The following is a 15,737-nucleotide window of genomic DNA, read 5'->3' as shown; positions in this document are numbered from 1 at the left end:
TGTAAAGTACACATCTTTTTCTTTTAATATCATTGTTTTTAATAAACTTTAATTTGTGTGACAACTCAGTAAGTAATTATAATTACTTGAAAATTTGTGGGCATGTGTTGAAGACAACAAGGGATGCATTACAGCGCACGGTACGGGCAGTTGTCCATGTTCCTCACATGCTTTCAACTCTTGTTCTCACATACCCAATAATTATATATTTTACTGTTAAATATGTGAATAAAATCCACTTATATAAAAATTAATTTGCATGTACTTATAATTTGAATCAATAAAAAATTGTTTGGAACTTGGTTCATTCAATTCTTAGATATAAAAATGATCCTGGGAAGACTTGAGTAGTATCTTCTTTAGCCGGAAGGAATTAGTGCGATGAGGGTAATTTGGTCCTGAAATTTTAAAAAGGAACAATTTCGTCGTCAATCTTTTATTATAATTGTACAATTAGTTTCCAACGACGAAAGTCATCTAAATATATGTTAAACCATTAAGTTGCACTCCAACTGCCGAACCATGATTAATTAGCCGTAGGCCTTGCATATTTATTTATTTTTAAAGAGGACTTTGATAGAAGAGTGCCAATTGATGTCAAATAGATTTGTATTTCAATGGATGCGAGAGTTGGCAGGAACGAAATATAATTATTAAATCCAATTTTGTAATCGATGGTATATTTTTAGTCCACTGTTTAAGGGCTTTTTACTTCTACATATATATTATTGTAGTTCCTCAAGAGTTCTTCAAAACACTACTAAGAATCTACTCTGAAGAGCGAAAAATACAACCCAATAAGCCAAATGTGATGATGGTCACGAATTAGATATAATTAAACTCATTTCGTGCAACCATTTTTATCTCGTTATTGCGATTTTTATCGTTACACGGTTTTACGAATTGAAATGTATGTTACGAAATATGTCATGAATACTGCTAAATAATATCAAGAACCTTCCCTAAATTTGAAAATTAGTGATCCTAAATTGGCCAGCAAACTAACTCGATGAAATGGGCCAATTGTATATTTTTCTCTTATTTTCTTATGGAGGGTGGGGTTGGGTGAGCTCCTTGAGATGGATTTCGTAAATTTGAAGTGAAAATATGTTTATATTATAAGATTATTTTAACACTAATTTTGATAGTTTCCAACCATGAAACTTACCTATTTGCTCACTTTCAAAAGTTGAAGGCTAACTTGCTACTTGAAGAAAGTGTTCCACTATTATCAAACTTGTACCCAAAAAAGTAAGTTGATCGTCAATGTTACATTATAGTTGCATAATTTATCAAATACAGAAGCCATCTAATTTCGATTTAATAGCTCTATCTTGTTCAACTTCAAGTATAAACTTTAAGAATTTATGCTTCAACTTGTGTTGAACCAACCCGGTAAGTTTGAAGTGAGAAATAAAGACAGTACCAAAAGATTTTAATAGTTTCTGTCATTGAGAATGACTATGCAAGATCACAATTATAATAAAAAGATTGAAATTCAACTTGCTCATATTTAGAGATTGGATACGTATTTGCCATTCAAAAATTTTTAAAATTCCAAATCACAGGCCTGATCCATGATGTTTTTCAGATCTATAAGAGTCCAAAGCCCAAAATCTATATTAAGCCCAACCCAAATTGATAGCTGAACTTGGGCTGTATTCAGATGGACTAGACGTGTAAAATGGGCCAATCTGGACTACTGCGGCCCAGGGCATGTGTTCTGTGCCTGATGGCAGTACACAGTACCCAGTTAACATTAATACTCTGCGATCGATCAATTCTAAGAAATCTACAACATGAACAAGAAGTGCTAAAATTACCTTGCCACCTTTGAGAGAGAGAGAGAGAGGGAGGGTGAATATCACATGAACAAGAAGTGCTAAAATTAGTGAACATCTACAAAGGCTATCCGTTTATTGTTATATTTCCAAATTCACCGAAAAAGAATATTAAGGGTATCCACAAAAGAATAGTTTTTTATACATGTTTTCGAGTTAAATTAGAGAAGATGTGATAAGATTAAGGATTTGTTTGAGTCGCATTATTTTCAAAAAAAAAAAATACACATTCTTCAACTGTGATTTGACATAATTTCAGTCACATATTTTTCAATAAAATAATATTACACACAAATTTAAAATTTTTCCTTATTTTTTAACCACACATTTCTCATTGATTTGACATAAATAATACATTTTTTTTTCTAGAATGTGACTCAAACATGAGCTAAAATTTGTCATACTTGAACTCATGTACCCAGAGTTTCAATCCTATCTCCTAGAAAAAGTGGCACAACCTCATGGATTCCCTTCTCAAGGTTAGCATCAAGACTCACTCGCTAATATTATCACTTCAACCTTAGGCCTACTGCCTAACATTTGACATAGTGCGTCAATATAGATCATATTTATCTTTGAAATTATAGTTCATATTCGATAACTCCTAAATCAATGACTCTTTCTCAAGAAACTCAACCTCAAGGTCATTTCACAAGTCTTCCACGAGACTTTCAAAACTTGACCTTTGTATGTGCCTCATAATTTGCCAACGGGTCAACTCGAGGTATATCCACGAGCATGATCTCAACACATGATAGTGGCCTAACCTCAATATGAACATAATCCTACTTGAATATTACTTCCAAAGTCATTTAATAAAGATCACTTGTATCTCAATTAAAATTAAAATTATTAAGATTTTTTATGTGGACCCCTAATTCGTCGATCATGCACGATCCACTAGTGTTAAGTATTCACTTTACACCTATTTGATTTCCAAATGCATTTTCGAATAGTGATCTGATGGAGATTATGTGGTTAAAAAAATAAGAAAAAGTTTTAGATTCGCATGTAATATTATTTTATTAAAAAATGAATGATTGAAAGAAAGAAAGAAAGGGAAAAATATATTTTGTAAAAAAATCGGAAGTAAATAGTGTCATATTATCCTTTGAGGAAATTACATAAAACCCTACTCTTAAACATCTTAGGATATAAAGAACCTTCAAGTCAATGAAGGGTAGATCATGGGCTTCCACTATAATCCCAAGACTCTTGTCCCTTTTGAAGTTGCTGAAATATATATCTATCAAAGATTGCTGAAATATATATCTATTATTGATTATCAGATGTTGAAGATAATCCCATTTGGTGAAGCATTGCACATAAGAAATAGCATTGGCATGTAGAATCCAGGTCCTTGGGTTTGTAGTAGGGAAGATTGATTGTTTTTTGGCTCGAGGAATAGTATAGAGATTCCGATAAGGAACAGGCTGCTTTTTGAGATGTATTCCAATAGGGAAAAGATTATGCTACCCATGAAGTTTCTTTCTTGGCTTATAGCAGTTTCGATGATTCTTTTGATCCTCTCGTCGTTGTCCCTTCATCAGTTCAGCAATAATTATGACAATTCTTCCATAGCCAGATCAGTTTTTAATTTTATTTTGAATAATAATTCATCGATTCACTTGAAAGATACTAACATTCACGAAGTGGGTTTTCAAGTTTCTGGTCACACGATGAATATGGATGAAATGGGACAACTCCATGGGTCAGTATGTGACCAAAGTCGGGCACTTCTTAGGGTATATATGTATGACTTGCCCTCTGATTTTCACTTCGGGCTGTTAGGTTGGAAAGGCAATGCAAATCAGGCATGACCTAGTGTAAGTATTCCTAATAGGTATCCACCATATCCTGTTGGTTTAAATTTACAGCACAGCACAGAGTATTGGCTTACTCTTGATCTTCTTGCATCAAATACTGCAAATGTAGATAGACCATGCAGTGCAATCAGAGTGCAGAATTCAAGTGAAGCGGATGTAATATTTGTACCCTTTTTCTCGTCCCTGAGTTACAACCGGCACTCAAAGGTCCAAGGACATGAAACAGCTAGTGTTGATAGAATGCTGCAGGATAAATTGGTGCAGTTTTTGAAAGGTCGGGTAGAGTGGAAGCGTTTGGGTGGGCGGGATCACTTGATTGTCGCCCACCATCCAAATAGTATGTTATTTGCAAGAAATAAGTTGGGGTCGGCTATGTTCGTGCTTTCAGATTTTGGAAGATACCCTACAAAACTAGCGAACCTTGAAAAAGATGTAATTGCACCTTACAAGCATATGGTGAGAACGATCCCGATTTCTAACTCACCATCATTCAATGAACGGTCTATATTGATGTATTTCCGAGGAGCAATTTACAGGAAAGATGTAAGTTGTATATACTTTTGCAACTTATTATGAATTACTTGTTTGTTTTGTTCGTTTTGTGAGACCAAGTTACATTTGAAAGTTATCTTTTGAGGGTTTTACATCAATGCATTTAATTTATTGGTATTTGAGTCACTCATTGAAGAATACTCTGAAATGCAACTGCATATATCTTCTATTATCATGTCATTCTCGTCTATAGTCTAAACTGGATTTTATACTTTGACAGATTCCCAAAAGAAATAGCAATAGTCTAAAAATCAGCTCTAACTATAAGTGTGAAATGCCTTTTATTTGCCTGTAAGCCATTGATTGTTTTCCTATTCAATTTCATAAATTTTGCAAGGACTTATGGAATAGATTCTTTAGTAGGGCTTTAATCCTCAGTCGCAATGCCACAACTGCAAACGGCATAAAATTTTAATATTAAGGGGCTCAGCATTTTGACTACGAAGATCACAAACTTACATATATAATATGGGGTCTTGTAAAACTCAGAAATGGAGCACTATGATCTGCATTAGATCTGTGCATGAAATGAATGACACTGCATGACATCTATTTTGTGAAGCACTTTCCTGTTCCTTGGTAGGCCAGTACTAGTAAAGTTGAAAAGAAAGAATTACGGTTAAAAGTTTACTTAATATGATAAAAATGGAAACGAGAAATACGAAAAACTAGGGATTAAGAAGAAGATGAAAGAAAATCAATGTTGATTTGCTTTGAATATGATTTTGGGTTTTGCGTTCAGGGTGGAGCCATCCGTCAAGTACTATACAACCTACTTAAAGACGAGAAAGACGTTTACTTTGCGTTTGGAAGCGTTCAGGCTAGTGGGATAAAACAGGCAGGGAAAGGGATGGCCTCTTCCAAATTTTGCCTGAATATTGCTGGAGACACCCCTTCTTCAAATCGTCTCTTTGATGCCATTGCTAGTCATTGTGTTCCTGTAATAATCAGTGATGAAATCGAGCTACCCTTTGAAGATGTTCTCGACTACTCAGAATTCTGTTTATTTGTCCGTGCATCGGATGCTTTGAAAAAGGGTTATCTTCTGAATCTACTCAGAGGGATTAAGCAAGAGAACTGGACGAAAATGTGGGAAAGATTAAAGAATGCCAGTCGACACTTTGAGTATCAGTGTCCATCTCAGGCTGGTGATGCTGTGGATATGATTTGGCAGACTGTTTCTCGCAAGAAATCGGCCACACAATTAAGTGTTCACCGGAAGAACAGATACAGCAGATCACATTCCTCTTAAGTTCTCTGTTTAGGCTGTAAGTACCTTAGAACGTCCAAGTTATAGCAGTTTCGATGATTCTTTTGATCCTCTCGTCGTTGTCCCTTCATCAGTTCAGCAATAATTATGACAATTCTTCCATAGCCAGATCAGTTTTTAATTTTATTTTGAATAATAATTCATCGATTCACTTGAAAGATACTAACATTCACGAAGTGGGTTTTCAAGTTTCTGGTCACACGATGAATATGGATGAAATGGGACAACTCCATGGGTCAGTATGTGACCAAAGTCGGGCACTTCTTAGGGTATATATGTATGACTTGCCCTCTGATTTTCACTTCGGGCTGTTAGGTTGGAAAGGCAATGCAAATCAGGCATGGCCTAGTGTAAGTATTCCTAATAGGTATCCACCATATCCTGGTGGTTTAAATTTACAGCACAGCACAGAGTATTGGCTTACTCTGGATCTTCTTGCATCAAATACTGCAAATGTAGATAGACCATGCAGTGCAATCAGAGTGCAGAATTCAAGTGAAGCGGATGTAATATTTGTACCCTTTTTCTCGTCCCTGAGTTACAACCGGCACTCAAAGGTCCAAGGACATGAAACAGCTAGTGTTGATAGAATGCTGCAGGATAAATTGGTGCAGTTTTTGAAAGGTCGGGTAGAGTGGAAGCGTTTGGGTGGGCGGGATCACTTGATTGTCGCCCACCATCCAAATAGTATGTTATTTGCAAGAAATAAGTTGGGGTCGGCTATGTTCGTGCTTTCAGATTTTGGAAGATACCCTACAAAACTAGCGAACCTTGAAAAAGATGTAATTGCACCTTACAAGCATATGGTGAGAACGATCCCGATTTCTAACTCACCATCATTCAATGAACGGTCTATATTGATGTATTTCCGAGGAGCAATTTACAGGAAAGATGTAAGTTGTATATACTTTTGCAACTTATTATGAATTACTTGTTTGTTTTGTTCGTTTTGTGAGACCAAGTTACATTTGAAAGTTATCTTTTGAGGGTTTTACATCAATGCATTTAATTTATTGGTATTTGAGTCACTCATTGAAGAATACTCTGAAATGCAACTGCATATATCTTCTATTATCATGTCATTCTCGTCTATAGTCTAAACTGGATTTTATACTTTGACAGATTCCCAAAAGAAATAGCAATAGTCTAAAAATCAGCTCTAACTATAAGTGTGAAATGCCTTTTATTTGCCTGTAAGCCATTGATTGTTTTCCTATTCAATTTCATAAATTTTGCAAGGACTTATGGAATAGATTCTTTAGTAGGGCTTTAATCCTCAGTCGCAATGCCACAACTGCAAACGGCATAAAATTTTAATATTAAGGGGCTCAGCATTTTGACTACGAAGATCACAAACTTACATATATAATATGGGGTCTTGTAAAACTCAGAAATGGAGCACTATGATCTGCATTAGATCTGTGCATGAAATGAATGACACTGCATGACATCTATTTTGTGAAGCACTTTCCTGTTCCTTGGTAGGCCAGTACTAGTAAAGTTGAAAAGAAAGAATTACGGTTAAAAGTTTACTTAATATGATAAAAATGGAAAAGAGAAATACGAAAAACTAGGGATTAAGAAGAAGATGAAAGAAAATCAGTGTTGATTTGCTTTGAATATGATTTTGGGTTTTGTGTTCAGGGTGGAGCCATCCGTCAAGTACTATACAACCTACTTAAAGACGAGAAAGACGTTTACTTTGCGTTTGGAAGCGTTCAGGCTAGTGGGATAAAACAGGCAGGGAAAGGGATGGCCTCTTCCAAATTTTGCCTGAATATTGCTGGAGACACCCCTTCTTCAAATCGTCTCTTTGATGCCATTGCTAGTCATTGTGTTCCTGTAATAATCAGTGATGAAATCGAGCTACCCTTTGAAGATGTTCTCGACTACTCAGAATTCTGTTTATTTGTCCGTGCATCGGATGCTTTGAAAAAGGGTTATCTTCTGAATCTACTCAGAGGGATTAAGCAAGAGAACTGGACGAAAATGTGGGAAAGATTAAAGAATGCCAGTCGACACTTTGAGTATCAGTGTCCATCTCAGGCTGGTGATGCTGTGGATATGATTTGGCAGACTGTTTCTCGCAAGAAATCGGCCACACAATTAAGTGTTCACCGGAAGAACAGATACAGCAGATCACATTCCTCTTAAGTTCTCTGTTTAGGCTGTAAGTACCTTAGAACGTCCAAGTTATAGGTTTTTCAAGTTTTATACCTTCTTTTTAACCAGTCCTCAAACATTTTGGATACTTTTACTTTTGATTGAAATCTTGCTGAACAATAGGAAAGGAATAGAATGAATTTCAAACACAAAGAGAAGATTACTACTTTTATACTTCGAAATAAAATTCTAATTTGCATAACGCTGCAAGTTGAGGAACAAAATAAATCAATGAAAAATGACATTGGCATAAACCAGATTCATTGTAACAAAAACAGATGTTGGTCCGTGTGCATCTCCTTGTGCTTCTCTGTGTGTGCTTACATGAATAAACGTGAAAAGAATTTAGATGAAGAAAATTGAAGCTAAAAGAAGAAACAAAATCTACAGCACTATGAATCCCTAAGTATTCGAGCTATTGTTGGAATCTATATTATATGATAAAGGTATAGCTTGCACTTCTCAGCTGCATCTATCAGCTTCTCTATGAGCACAAGGCTTTGATTCAAACAATGAAACAACAAAATCAAAACAAACCTATACTGGAAAGTGTCTTAGCATTTTATCCTCTGCTTGGAAATTTTAGCATCTGTTGTGAATAGGGTCTGATCCTCGGCCGACACTTCTTTTTTCTGATTTATTTGGATCATAGGCCATTCCAGGTGAAGGCGCAATATCCAGAGGGATGCTCAAGTCCTGCAGTGCAACATCCTTCAGAACCCGAGAACTTCTGAGAACTAACATTTCTCCTGGTCCCCATCGCAGAGCAAGATCTATGCTTCTCAGGCAAGAAACCCTCTCTGGTTGAATAGAGAAAAATCCAATACAAAAGATGACTAGGATAGTCAGCTTACTGGCAGAGAAACTCATTTTGCACTATAGAAACAGAGAATTTCTTCTGTAAGAGAATAAATGCTTTGTCTGAAATGAAACCCTCTATTCCTCTGTATATAAACCTGGGGAATTTTGTCTTTTGTGGGATTTGTGGGCCATAGGCACACAGAAGAACAAAGGGACCCAAATCATAGATTCAGCTCAATCATAAGCCTGTCACAGAAGCAATGTAAGGCTGTTTTAGAAGTTTTAACAGGTTTGAATAAAAGTTGAAATTGGAACAGCATTCTTGAGAAGCCAAGAATCTTTATATTTGTTCCCCACATAACCTAATATTTGACTTGCTCTTTTAGACCAAACATTCACAAATCCCAAGACTCTACAACCCAACATCAACTATCCACGTCATCTGATTATGTTCCTCTGTGCATGTGTCTTGTAGTGTTGGGTGGTTTACAATCATCAAATTATTCATTTTATAAATATGTTTACTCAATTACGTGAATTCTTTTTTGTGTCTCTGTTCAATTCATTATTATATTTACATAAGATTCAACGTAGGTGAATTGAGATTGCATCAACCTTCCATCCACTATCTTCTTTAGGTCCGCATAAAAGATATTTTAAACTATGGCATGTTTAGCTTAGCTTCTCCTTCTACTTGTGCTTTTTGTAGAAGACTTAGCTGAGAACGTCATCTTAAGTTAGCTTTTTCTTCTTCTAAATTGACAACACTTCTAGAAATTAACTAAACAAATTCAAAAATAGCCAATGCAATTTTTTGCTTTTCAAAATTCATGTCAAAAGGGTTTGAAGTTATAATTTTCTTAATTTATCAATCGATTTTACCTCTACTTATAAACGTATATTCTCGCAAGTTTTTTGGGCAGCGAAAGTTAGAGGGTTGCTACAGTTGCAAGAAAGCCAGATAAAGTTGGATGTTGGGACAAGATGAGTAAGTGGAACAGCCCTCAGAAATACCAAGAAAATGCTTTATGCAAACTCTTCACTTTAGAATTCCAAGCTCTCTTATCCATGCACCAAAAATGAAAGTCTTGGTTTTTTGTGCTAAATAACTTTCCTTTATGCTTTTCTTTAGATTGTGAAGCACTGAGCCCTCCATTCAAACTTCTCATTTTCACTTCTCTTCCCTTTATTTTTCCTCGCTTACCCATGAAGACCATCTTTTTTTTTTCTTTTCTTTATTTCATTTTCCACATTATTATTTTTAATTTCAAATTTATACAATTTTAGTATTTCCATATCGTGCAAGCTTAGTCATACTAACATTAGTTTTAAGTTATTTTTTATGTCTAATCATGTTTGGATATGTTACTTTTTATCTTACTTTAAATAAAAAAAACGTCTTAATGTCAAAATAAGTAATATAATCTTGGTGTCCAACCCTCAGTGAAGTTTTAGAGAAACATGACTCAAATTCTTTTATCATGTCAACGGTTAAGAGATTTTTATCTTGTCCACTGGAAGCAAGAGATCCATTTCAATAAGTAATATTCCATACTTATAAGAAAACCTTTATAGTATTAGCCAAACATGCAATATTCTTGGTGGGGTGAGAGAACAAGACAATGATGGAGGCCCTTGTGAACGAAAATAATGGTACCATGCCGAAGATATACCACATTATATTAGTAGTCAGGCACAGTTAAATCACATCTCAAGTAACAACCATCACTTTTCTTTATCCTAGACTTTTCTTAGCCGAAGTTTGCTTGACCTCTGAGAGAGAGAAAAAAAAAAAAAAAAAAAAAAAAAAAAACAACCTTCACACCACTATCAATTTCCACGCATAAAAGGGGACAATATCATGTCATCAACGAAATTTTGATCATGTAATAAACAATATCCCCAATGCAGAGGAGTACACAGAATTGATATATTAATGACACAGTTGAAAATGAAATTACAGGATAAACCAGGAATTTAACATAGGTCCAGAATTTGCAACAGACACAGGAAAGCGAGTTATTAAACAGGCTCCGGATGAGGGGTCCTAGACGGTTCTGAAGTCGATTCAGGTGCAGGTGTCATTGCCGATATTGGGGCTATTCTAACTTGCAGGCCTCTATGTTGCCCTGCCTGCAGCATGAAAGCAACTTCATTTGTCGATAGCGCTGCAGCTTCCTGGTTTTTCTCACAAACGGAAATACAAAATGAGCAAAAGATTATACATGTGGCTTTGTGTTTTATATGTAGTATTAGACACTGCAACGGGCAATAATTTATATTTATGTGTGATAAATTCTATCGATGGCAGCTCAGCTCCACTACTATACTAACAAACACAATCTTGTTATAATTATCGATTCAAAAGATTTTCCAAACAATAAAAAGAATACTCGGCATCAGTATAATTACTATCGACGACGTATTTCACCACCTGTCTTGTTTCTAATTTATTCAAGGCATTAAATGTCACGACTATATTTTCATATCCCTGAATGAATAGCACACCATAGTAATAGAGATTCCTCTTGGTTTCGATGAAATATAAGAATAATCGACCCATAAATGACGTCGTCATACAATTCTATATTTCTAGAAGAAGCTCGTATCCTTGCTCATTTTTCAGTTACAACACAAGATAATGGTTACGTCGGCCAAATTAACCCACCACCCCCCGTACGCCCAACAAATGAAAGAAAGAAAGCCCAGTATCAAAGACCATTACCTTTTGGAATCACTAATACGCAGGTGTTGATTGACAACGTAAAATTTCTGGCCAAATTTTTTTAACAGCATCATATGGAGTACTAGTAGCATAGATGTCAACAGAAAGCATATGGATGAGAAAATAACGAACCATAACCCATAAGCCTCTCACCTGTCTTTGCCTCCGACGCTGCAATATACTCATAGCCCAAGCAACAATGTAGCAGGGAAGAAGGAGCCCCATAACCCGGAGCAATATAAGCTGTTTAAGAATCAACAACATAATCAAGTGAGTAATTACAAGTTGGATGTGTACATGCATGTCGGGCAACTAAAACAATGAAGACCACTCACAGAGAAGGTGAAAATATCATCGTCGTCCTTATCACTATCATCGTTTCCAATTGTTATAGTGTGCCTCAAGAGCAGAAGAGCCATTAGCTGGCACAGAAAACAGGTCAAAATTATCAACAAAAAATTGCACCGAACTTTAAAGGAGAGGAGGGACAAAAAAACAAAGAGGCAGTATAACAGAGGGTAAAAAATCAATCAAACTGATTTTTCAACCAAATACTATTTGAAACCTTTGGGTTTGTCCCATATCCCATGGGTATAGTGTTTAAACTAAAACATAACATCTTCTTAAGCATGAATAAAATATTTATTCCATTCTCCTTTCCAATATGCCCCAAGGAAAACATTGAATTGGATTCCATGTTGATGGGCTAGTTTAAGCATCATCTGGTTATGCACTCTTCAAATAAGATGGCTTTTTTTTGGATTTGGAAGATCAAATTTTCAATTTCAACTATTTAAACAGCAAAGAAAAATTATCTTTTCTCGTGTAATTATTATATTAGAGATGATAACTCCTCTTTAAAGCATACGCTTTAGAATCTTACACCAGGCTACTAGTTGGCTTTCTATCCACATCTTCCTGTTACAAACAAAGATCAGGCTTTATTGGCTACCGTTAGTTGGAGAAAGTACCCTAGATAAAACTGGGTGAGTTGTAATCAAGTGTTTAGTCAAATGAGCATTTGCAACATTGTGAGGACTACAGCATGGGATGCTTGCTCTATTAGTTTAATTTTGGATAAACCAAAAGGAGAGTGCATAAAAGTAAGAATTAACTGTTGAAAAAATATCTAAGCAGTGCCTGCAGTTCATTCTTTTCCTGGAAAAATAAATGGCTAAATTCTAATTTAAGAATTATAATGTAGTTAAAAATTGAATTCCTAAATATCCATGAAAGAATATATATCACAAATAAAACAGAAAGCGCAACTGATAAGGCGAAAATTAAACTAGTAGGGAAGGTGTTCGTTACAATTAAAGTAGCAAATCGACAAAATGCAGCTCCACTAGCACTTGAATCAGCATACTCATCATAATCAGCCTCTAGAAGATGGCGTTCTGAGCCAGCGACGGCCAAAAGTCGAGGGTCCTGTAAATCCACCGGAGTACCAGCAATCGTCCAGCCCTCACTGCAAAGATAAAGCCTCAGAGCCAAGTAATTGAAATGATTTAACCCATACAAGTTAGTACAAACAATATGATGCTAAAACTGGAATAACATACTTTCCTAACTAAATTCCTAATTGTATCACACTCGAATGGAAAACTTTCGATGATTAGCACTGCCATGTTTTTATTTCCAGATATAAGATACCCATTCCTGACAAACACACATCAACCTGGTATTGCATTTTCTTCTAGTGACATTTGACCTAAAAGTAGGAGGAAGGTGGTGGAAAGGAGGAATTTTTTTTTAAGTCCATTTGAATGATTATAATTTATACTTTTTAGCACAAGTACAAAGTGCCGGATGCATAAAATGATTAGGAAGTCATAAGCCTTATGCAAAATCAACCCCTTGTACTACGGCATTCCACCTCCTATCAATCATGTCCAAAATGAAAAAGTGAAAAAGTGAAAGTCAAAAGCCTCAAGTGACTGACCAAATTCTAGCCATTATTGACTTCTAGCATAATTACACAGATACATGCAACAAACCTCATTCCAGATAAACATGGGGCAAGATTACATAAATACAACAGAGAAAAGATATAGTTTCAGAAAGGTACATCTCACTGTAGTCCACATTTGGTCTAAGGCAATTAGAAAAGTTGAAATTACATCTATAGGATTTTTATCAAACGGCTAAACACTAATGTTCTCATTCTGAAAGATTAAGGAAAAAACAAATATGACCAAGATTTAAAAACGTGCCTGATTTCAATGGCAGAATTGTCAGGTAGCAGACGAGGTGAAGCAGTGTAGCCATGTTGGTAAGGCTGCAAAATTGGGAAAATCATTAGCAGAAGTCAGCATATCATTAAGATTACACAACTCGTAAGATTTAGAACAAATGCATTTTTTTACATGACAAGGAATAAATTTGATAACAGAGGCAGTGATAGCATACCTGATGACATATCTCACATATTATATCTCCTTTCTCATTGCACCAGCGTTGAACACAATTCCTATGAGCGTACTAGATTTTAAATGTAACAAGAGGAAAAAATTGAAAATAAGTTTTTTGATAGAAACCTAAAGTGCAAACCATGACTGTGGATTATAGACAATGTGGAAAGACATGAGTAGAAAATCCTACTGAGATAGAGAAATTATATAATAATACAATAGCCAACATCATCACCGTGAATTAGACCTTGGAAAAAAGGAGGGAAAAAAACTACTGTCTAACATTGTATGCATCTATTTTCTTCACCGAAGCAAATGCTTTGTCACCATATGCCAGACAACACAAGTTCAAGACTTCACTTACCAAAAATAAAACAATTTCATAGGAAAGGACATACAACTAGCCCTTTTAATCATTTTTCTTTTTCTTTTTTTCCTTTTCATTTTTTTAAGAATGTGAGGTCAAAAAGTAGGGAAAAGTTAAGGGGGAAGTGTGAAAAATGAAACTTTTTTAGAGAATGTGTGGTTGAAAGTGTGTGTGAAAAAATCATTTTGAAAAAATCAATTTCAGCCAAGGGCTTAATAAAAGAGTGAATTAGCCCCAGCAAAGGATGCAGAACGATACCTTCAAGCTGCCACTACAAACACAAGGTATCTCCAAGTTTTTAACACTATCTTCCTCCTGACAAATGCGGCATTCCACTGACTCAATTAAAGGGTCTACTTCATCAGCTACTCTTTTTTCTTCATTTTCCTTAATAGAAATCACTGAAGTAGATGGATCGGCATGAGAAGTACTAGAACTCTCGCCAGGAAATTCAACAACCTCTTGCCCTTGCAGTAATGGCAATGATTCAGGTGTAACAAGATGATCAACGCATAGAACCAAGTGCTCATCCATTACTTATCCAGTAATGTATATAACTAAGTAAACCACAAAATCACTTCATATTAATTCAAATGATCATCAACAGTTAGAAACAGCCACTAAAAAAGCATGAATTTCTCTTTCATGAAAGAAAAAAAATAAATAAATAAATAAATCAATCCATTTATAAATTGACGTTAAATAAGTTGCTTCTGCTAGAATCACATGCAATGAATATCATAGAAATATGTGAAATTCAGAGACAAAATAATAGAATTCTTCCACACTTAGGAAAATAAATTTTGGGCCTCTTATTTCACACAACCATATTTTGAATAATATTATGACACAGAACCCAAAAGTAAAAATAGGATAAGAAAGATGAAAATAGAGAAAAATTATTAGATGCTTAATCTTCCATTTCAGTTTCTTCAGCTACCGAACAGAATCTAAACAACATAAGGACCATAAATTTCCACCCAAAGAACAATATGCAATCTAAAACCCATCAATAATTTCAACCAACGGATTCGGAATAATTTGAAAGGGCAAACATTCACCAATAAATTACAATACATCGCACCCCAAGAATAATAATAATAATAATAATAATAATAATAATCATCATCATCATCATCATCAAAACCCAGAACAATTTATCAATTTACTTCATAAAAAAAAATCAAAAAAATCAAAAGAAGACATGAAATCACGAAAGTACAATTACCTGAAAGAAAAATGCTCTTTGGATTATGGTCTTTAAGAGGATTATTAGATAGGGAACTGAGAGAAGTAATGGTCTGCTTTTGCAAAGAAATTGCTGACCGAATTGAAGAGAAGGGGTCTCTATGAATTTTATTTAACATTTATTTTTTAGCGGTAGTTGTATTTATATATATGCGTATTTATTCTAGATTTCTAAAGCATTTTAAACACTTAAAAATCTTAGGAGAAGCGGCGTGGAGTTCAATCTTATGATTAGGCGAGTCGGGGGCAAGGTTTATGCAAAAAAAAAATAAAAAAAAAATAAAAAAAAATAAAAAAAAAAAATTCCTTATTTTAATATTATTTTACATTTTTAATAAGTTTAAAAATTATTTAATAATACATACAAATTATAGTACGAAATATAGTTTTAAAAGCTTAATGGCATAAATATATTTTCGGATTATAAACAATATATAGTATAATAATGCTAATTGAAGAAAAAATAATTAATCAACTTAATGAAAATACAAAATAACTATTTATACAATATTACAATGTACTATGACCAAATC

General features: G+C 34.7%; 3 protein-coding genes across 4 annotated transcripts; 2 read left to right on the top strand and 1 right to left on the bottom strand.

Annotated features, from left to right (window-relative positions):
• Positions 1-3,274: 3,274 nt before the first annotated feature.
• LOC111368027 (probable arabinosyltransferase ARAD1) lies at positions 3,275-8,624 on the top strand. Of its 2 annotated transcripts, none has more exons than XM_022989190.1 (4): positions 3,275-3,338; positions 5,511-6,382; positions 7,134-7,659; positions 8,315-8,624. In XM_022989190.1, the coding sequence occupies exons 1-3, from the start codon at positions 3,287-3,289 to the stop codon at positions 7,641-7,643; spliced, it is 1,434 nt and encodes a 477-aa protein (XP_022844958.1). In that variant the 5' UTR covers positions 3,275-3,286; the 3' UTR covers positions 7,644-7,659; positions 8,315-8,624. The 2 variants fall into 2 exon arrangements, with proteins under 2 accessions (XP_022844958.1, XP_022844957.1); XM_022989189.1 differs by having other exon boundaries at positions 8,305-8,624.
• LOC111368029 (probable arabinosyltransferase ARAD1) lies at positions 3,329-8,624 on the top strand. Its single transcript, XM_022989192.1, has 3 exons — positions 3,329-4,210; positions 4,962-5,487; positions 8,305-8,624. Exons 1-2 carry the CDS (start codon positions 3,908-3,910, stop codon positions 5,469-5,471), a joined length of 813 nt encoding a protein of 270 aa, XP_022844960.1. The 5' UTR covers positions 3,329-3,907; the 3' UTR covers positions 5,472-5,487; positions 8,305-8,624.
• Positions 8,625-10,315: 1,691 nt separating this feature from the next.
• On the bottom strand, positions 10,316-15,378 carry LOC111368028. Its single transcript, XM_022989191.1, has 8 exons — positions 15,185-15,378; positions 14,215-14,513; positions 13,588-13,659; positions 13,392-13,456; positions 12,490-12,646; positions 11,514-11,600; positions 11,332-11,421; positions 10,316-10,631 (listed from the first exon to the last, which is right to left on the bottom strand). Exons 2-8 carry the CDS (start codon positions 14,488-14,490, stop codon positions 10,476-10,478), a joined length of 903 nt encoding a protein of 300 aa, XP_022844959.1. The 5' UTR covers positions 14,491-14,513; positions 15,185-15,378; the 3' UTR covers positions 10,316-10,475.
• Positions 15,379-15,737: the final 359 nt, after the last annotated feature.

The sequence above is a fragment of the Olea europaea genome, chromosome 18, assembly GCF_002742605.1.
Source record: "Olea europaea var. sylvestris chromosome 18, O_europaea_v1, whole genome shotgun sequence".
In the NCBI taxonomy this organism is placed as follows: domain Eukaryota; kingdom Viridiplantae; phylum Streptophyta; class Magnoliopsida; order Lamiales; family Oleaceae; genus Olea; species Olea europaea.
This window is presented reverse-complemented; position numbering and strand designations above follow the sequence as displayed.

Coding starts and splice junctions, on each gene's coding strand:
- LOC111368029 (XM_022989192.1), top strand. CDS start 3,908: ATGCTGCAGGATAAATTGGTGCAGTTTTTGAAAGGTCGGGTAGAGTGG. Junction 4,211..4,961: donor GAGCAATTTACAGGAAAGAT/GTAAGTTGTATA, acceptor TTTTGCGTTCAG/GGTGGAGCCATCCGTCAAGT.
- LOC111368028 (XM_022989191.1), bottom strand. CDS start 14,490: ATGGATGAGCACTTGGTTCTATGCGTTGATCATCTTGTTACACCTGAA. Junction 13,660..14,214: donor TTTGTAGTGGCAGCTTGAAG/GTATCGTTCTGC, acceptor TTTAAAATCTAG/TACGCTCATAGGAATTGTGT. Junction 12,647..13,391: donor AATTCTGCCATTGAAATCAG/GCACGTTTTTAA, acceptor TTATCTTTGCAG/TGAGGGCTGGACGATTGCTG.
- LOC111368027 (XM_022989190.1), top strand. CDS start 3,287: ATGTATTCCAATAGGGAAAAGATTATGCTACCCATGAAGTTTCTTTCT. Junction 3,339..5,510: donor CATGAAGTTTCTTTCTTGGC/TTATAGCAGTTT, acceptor AGAACGTCCAAG/TTATAGCAGTTTCGATGATT. Junction 6,383..7,133: donor GAGCAATTTACAGGAAAGAT/GTAAGTTGTATA, acceptor TTTTGTGTTCAG/GGTGGAGCCATCCGTCAAGT.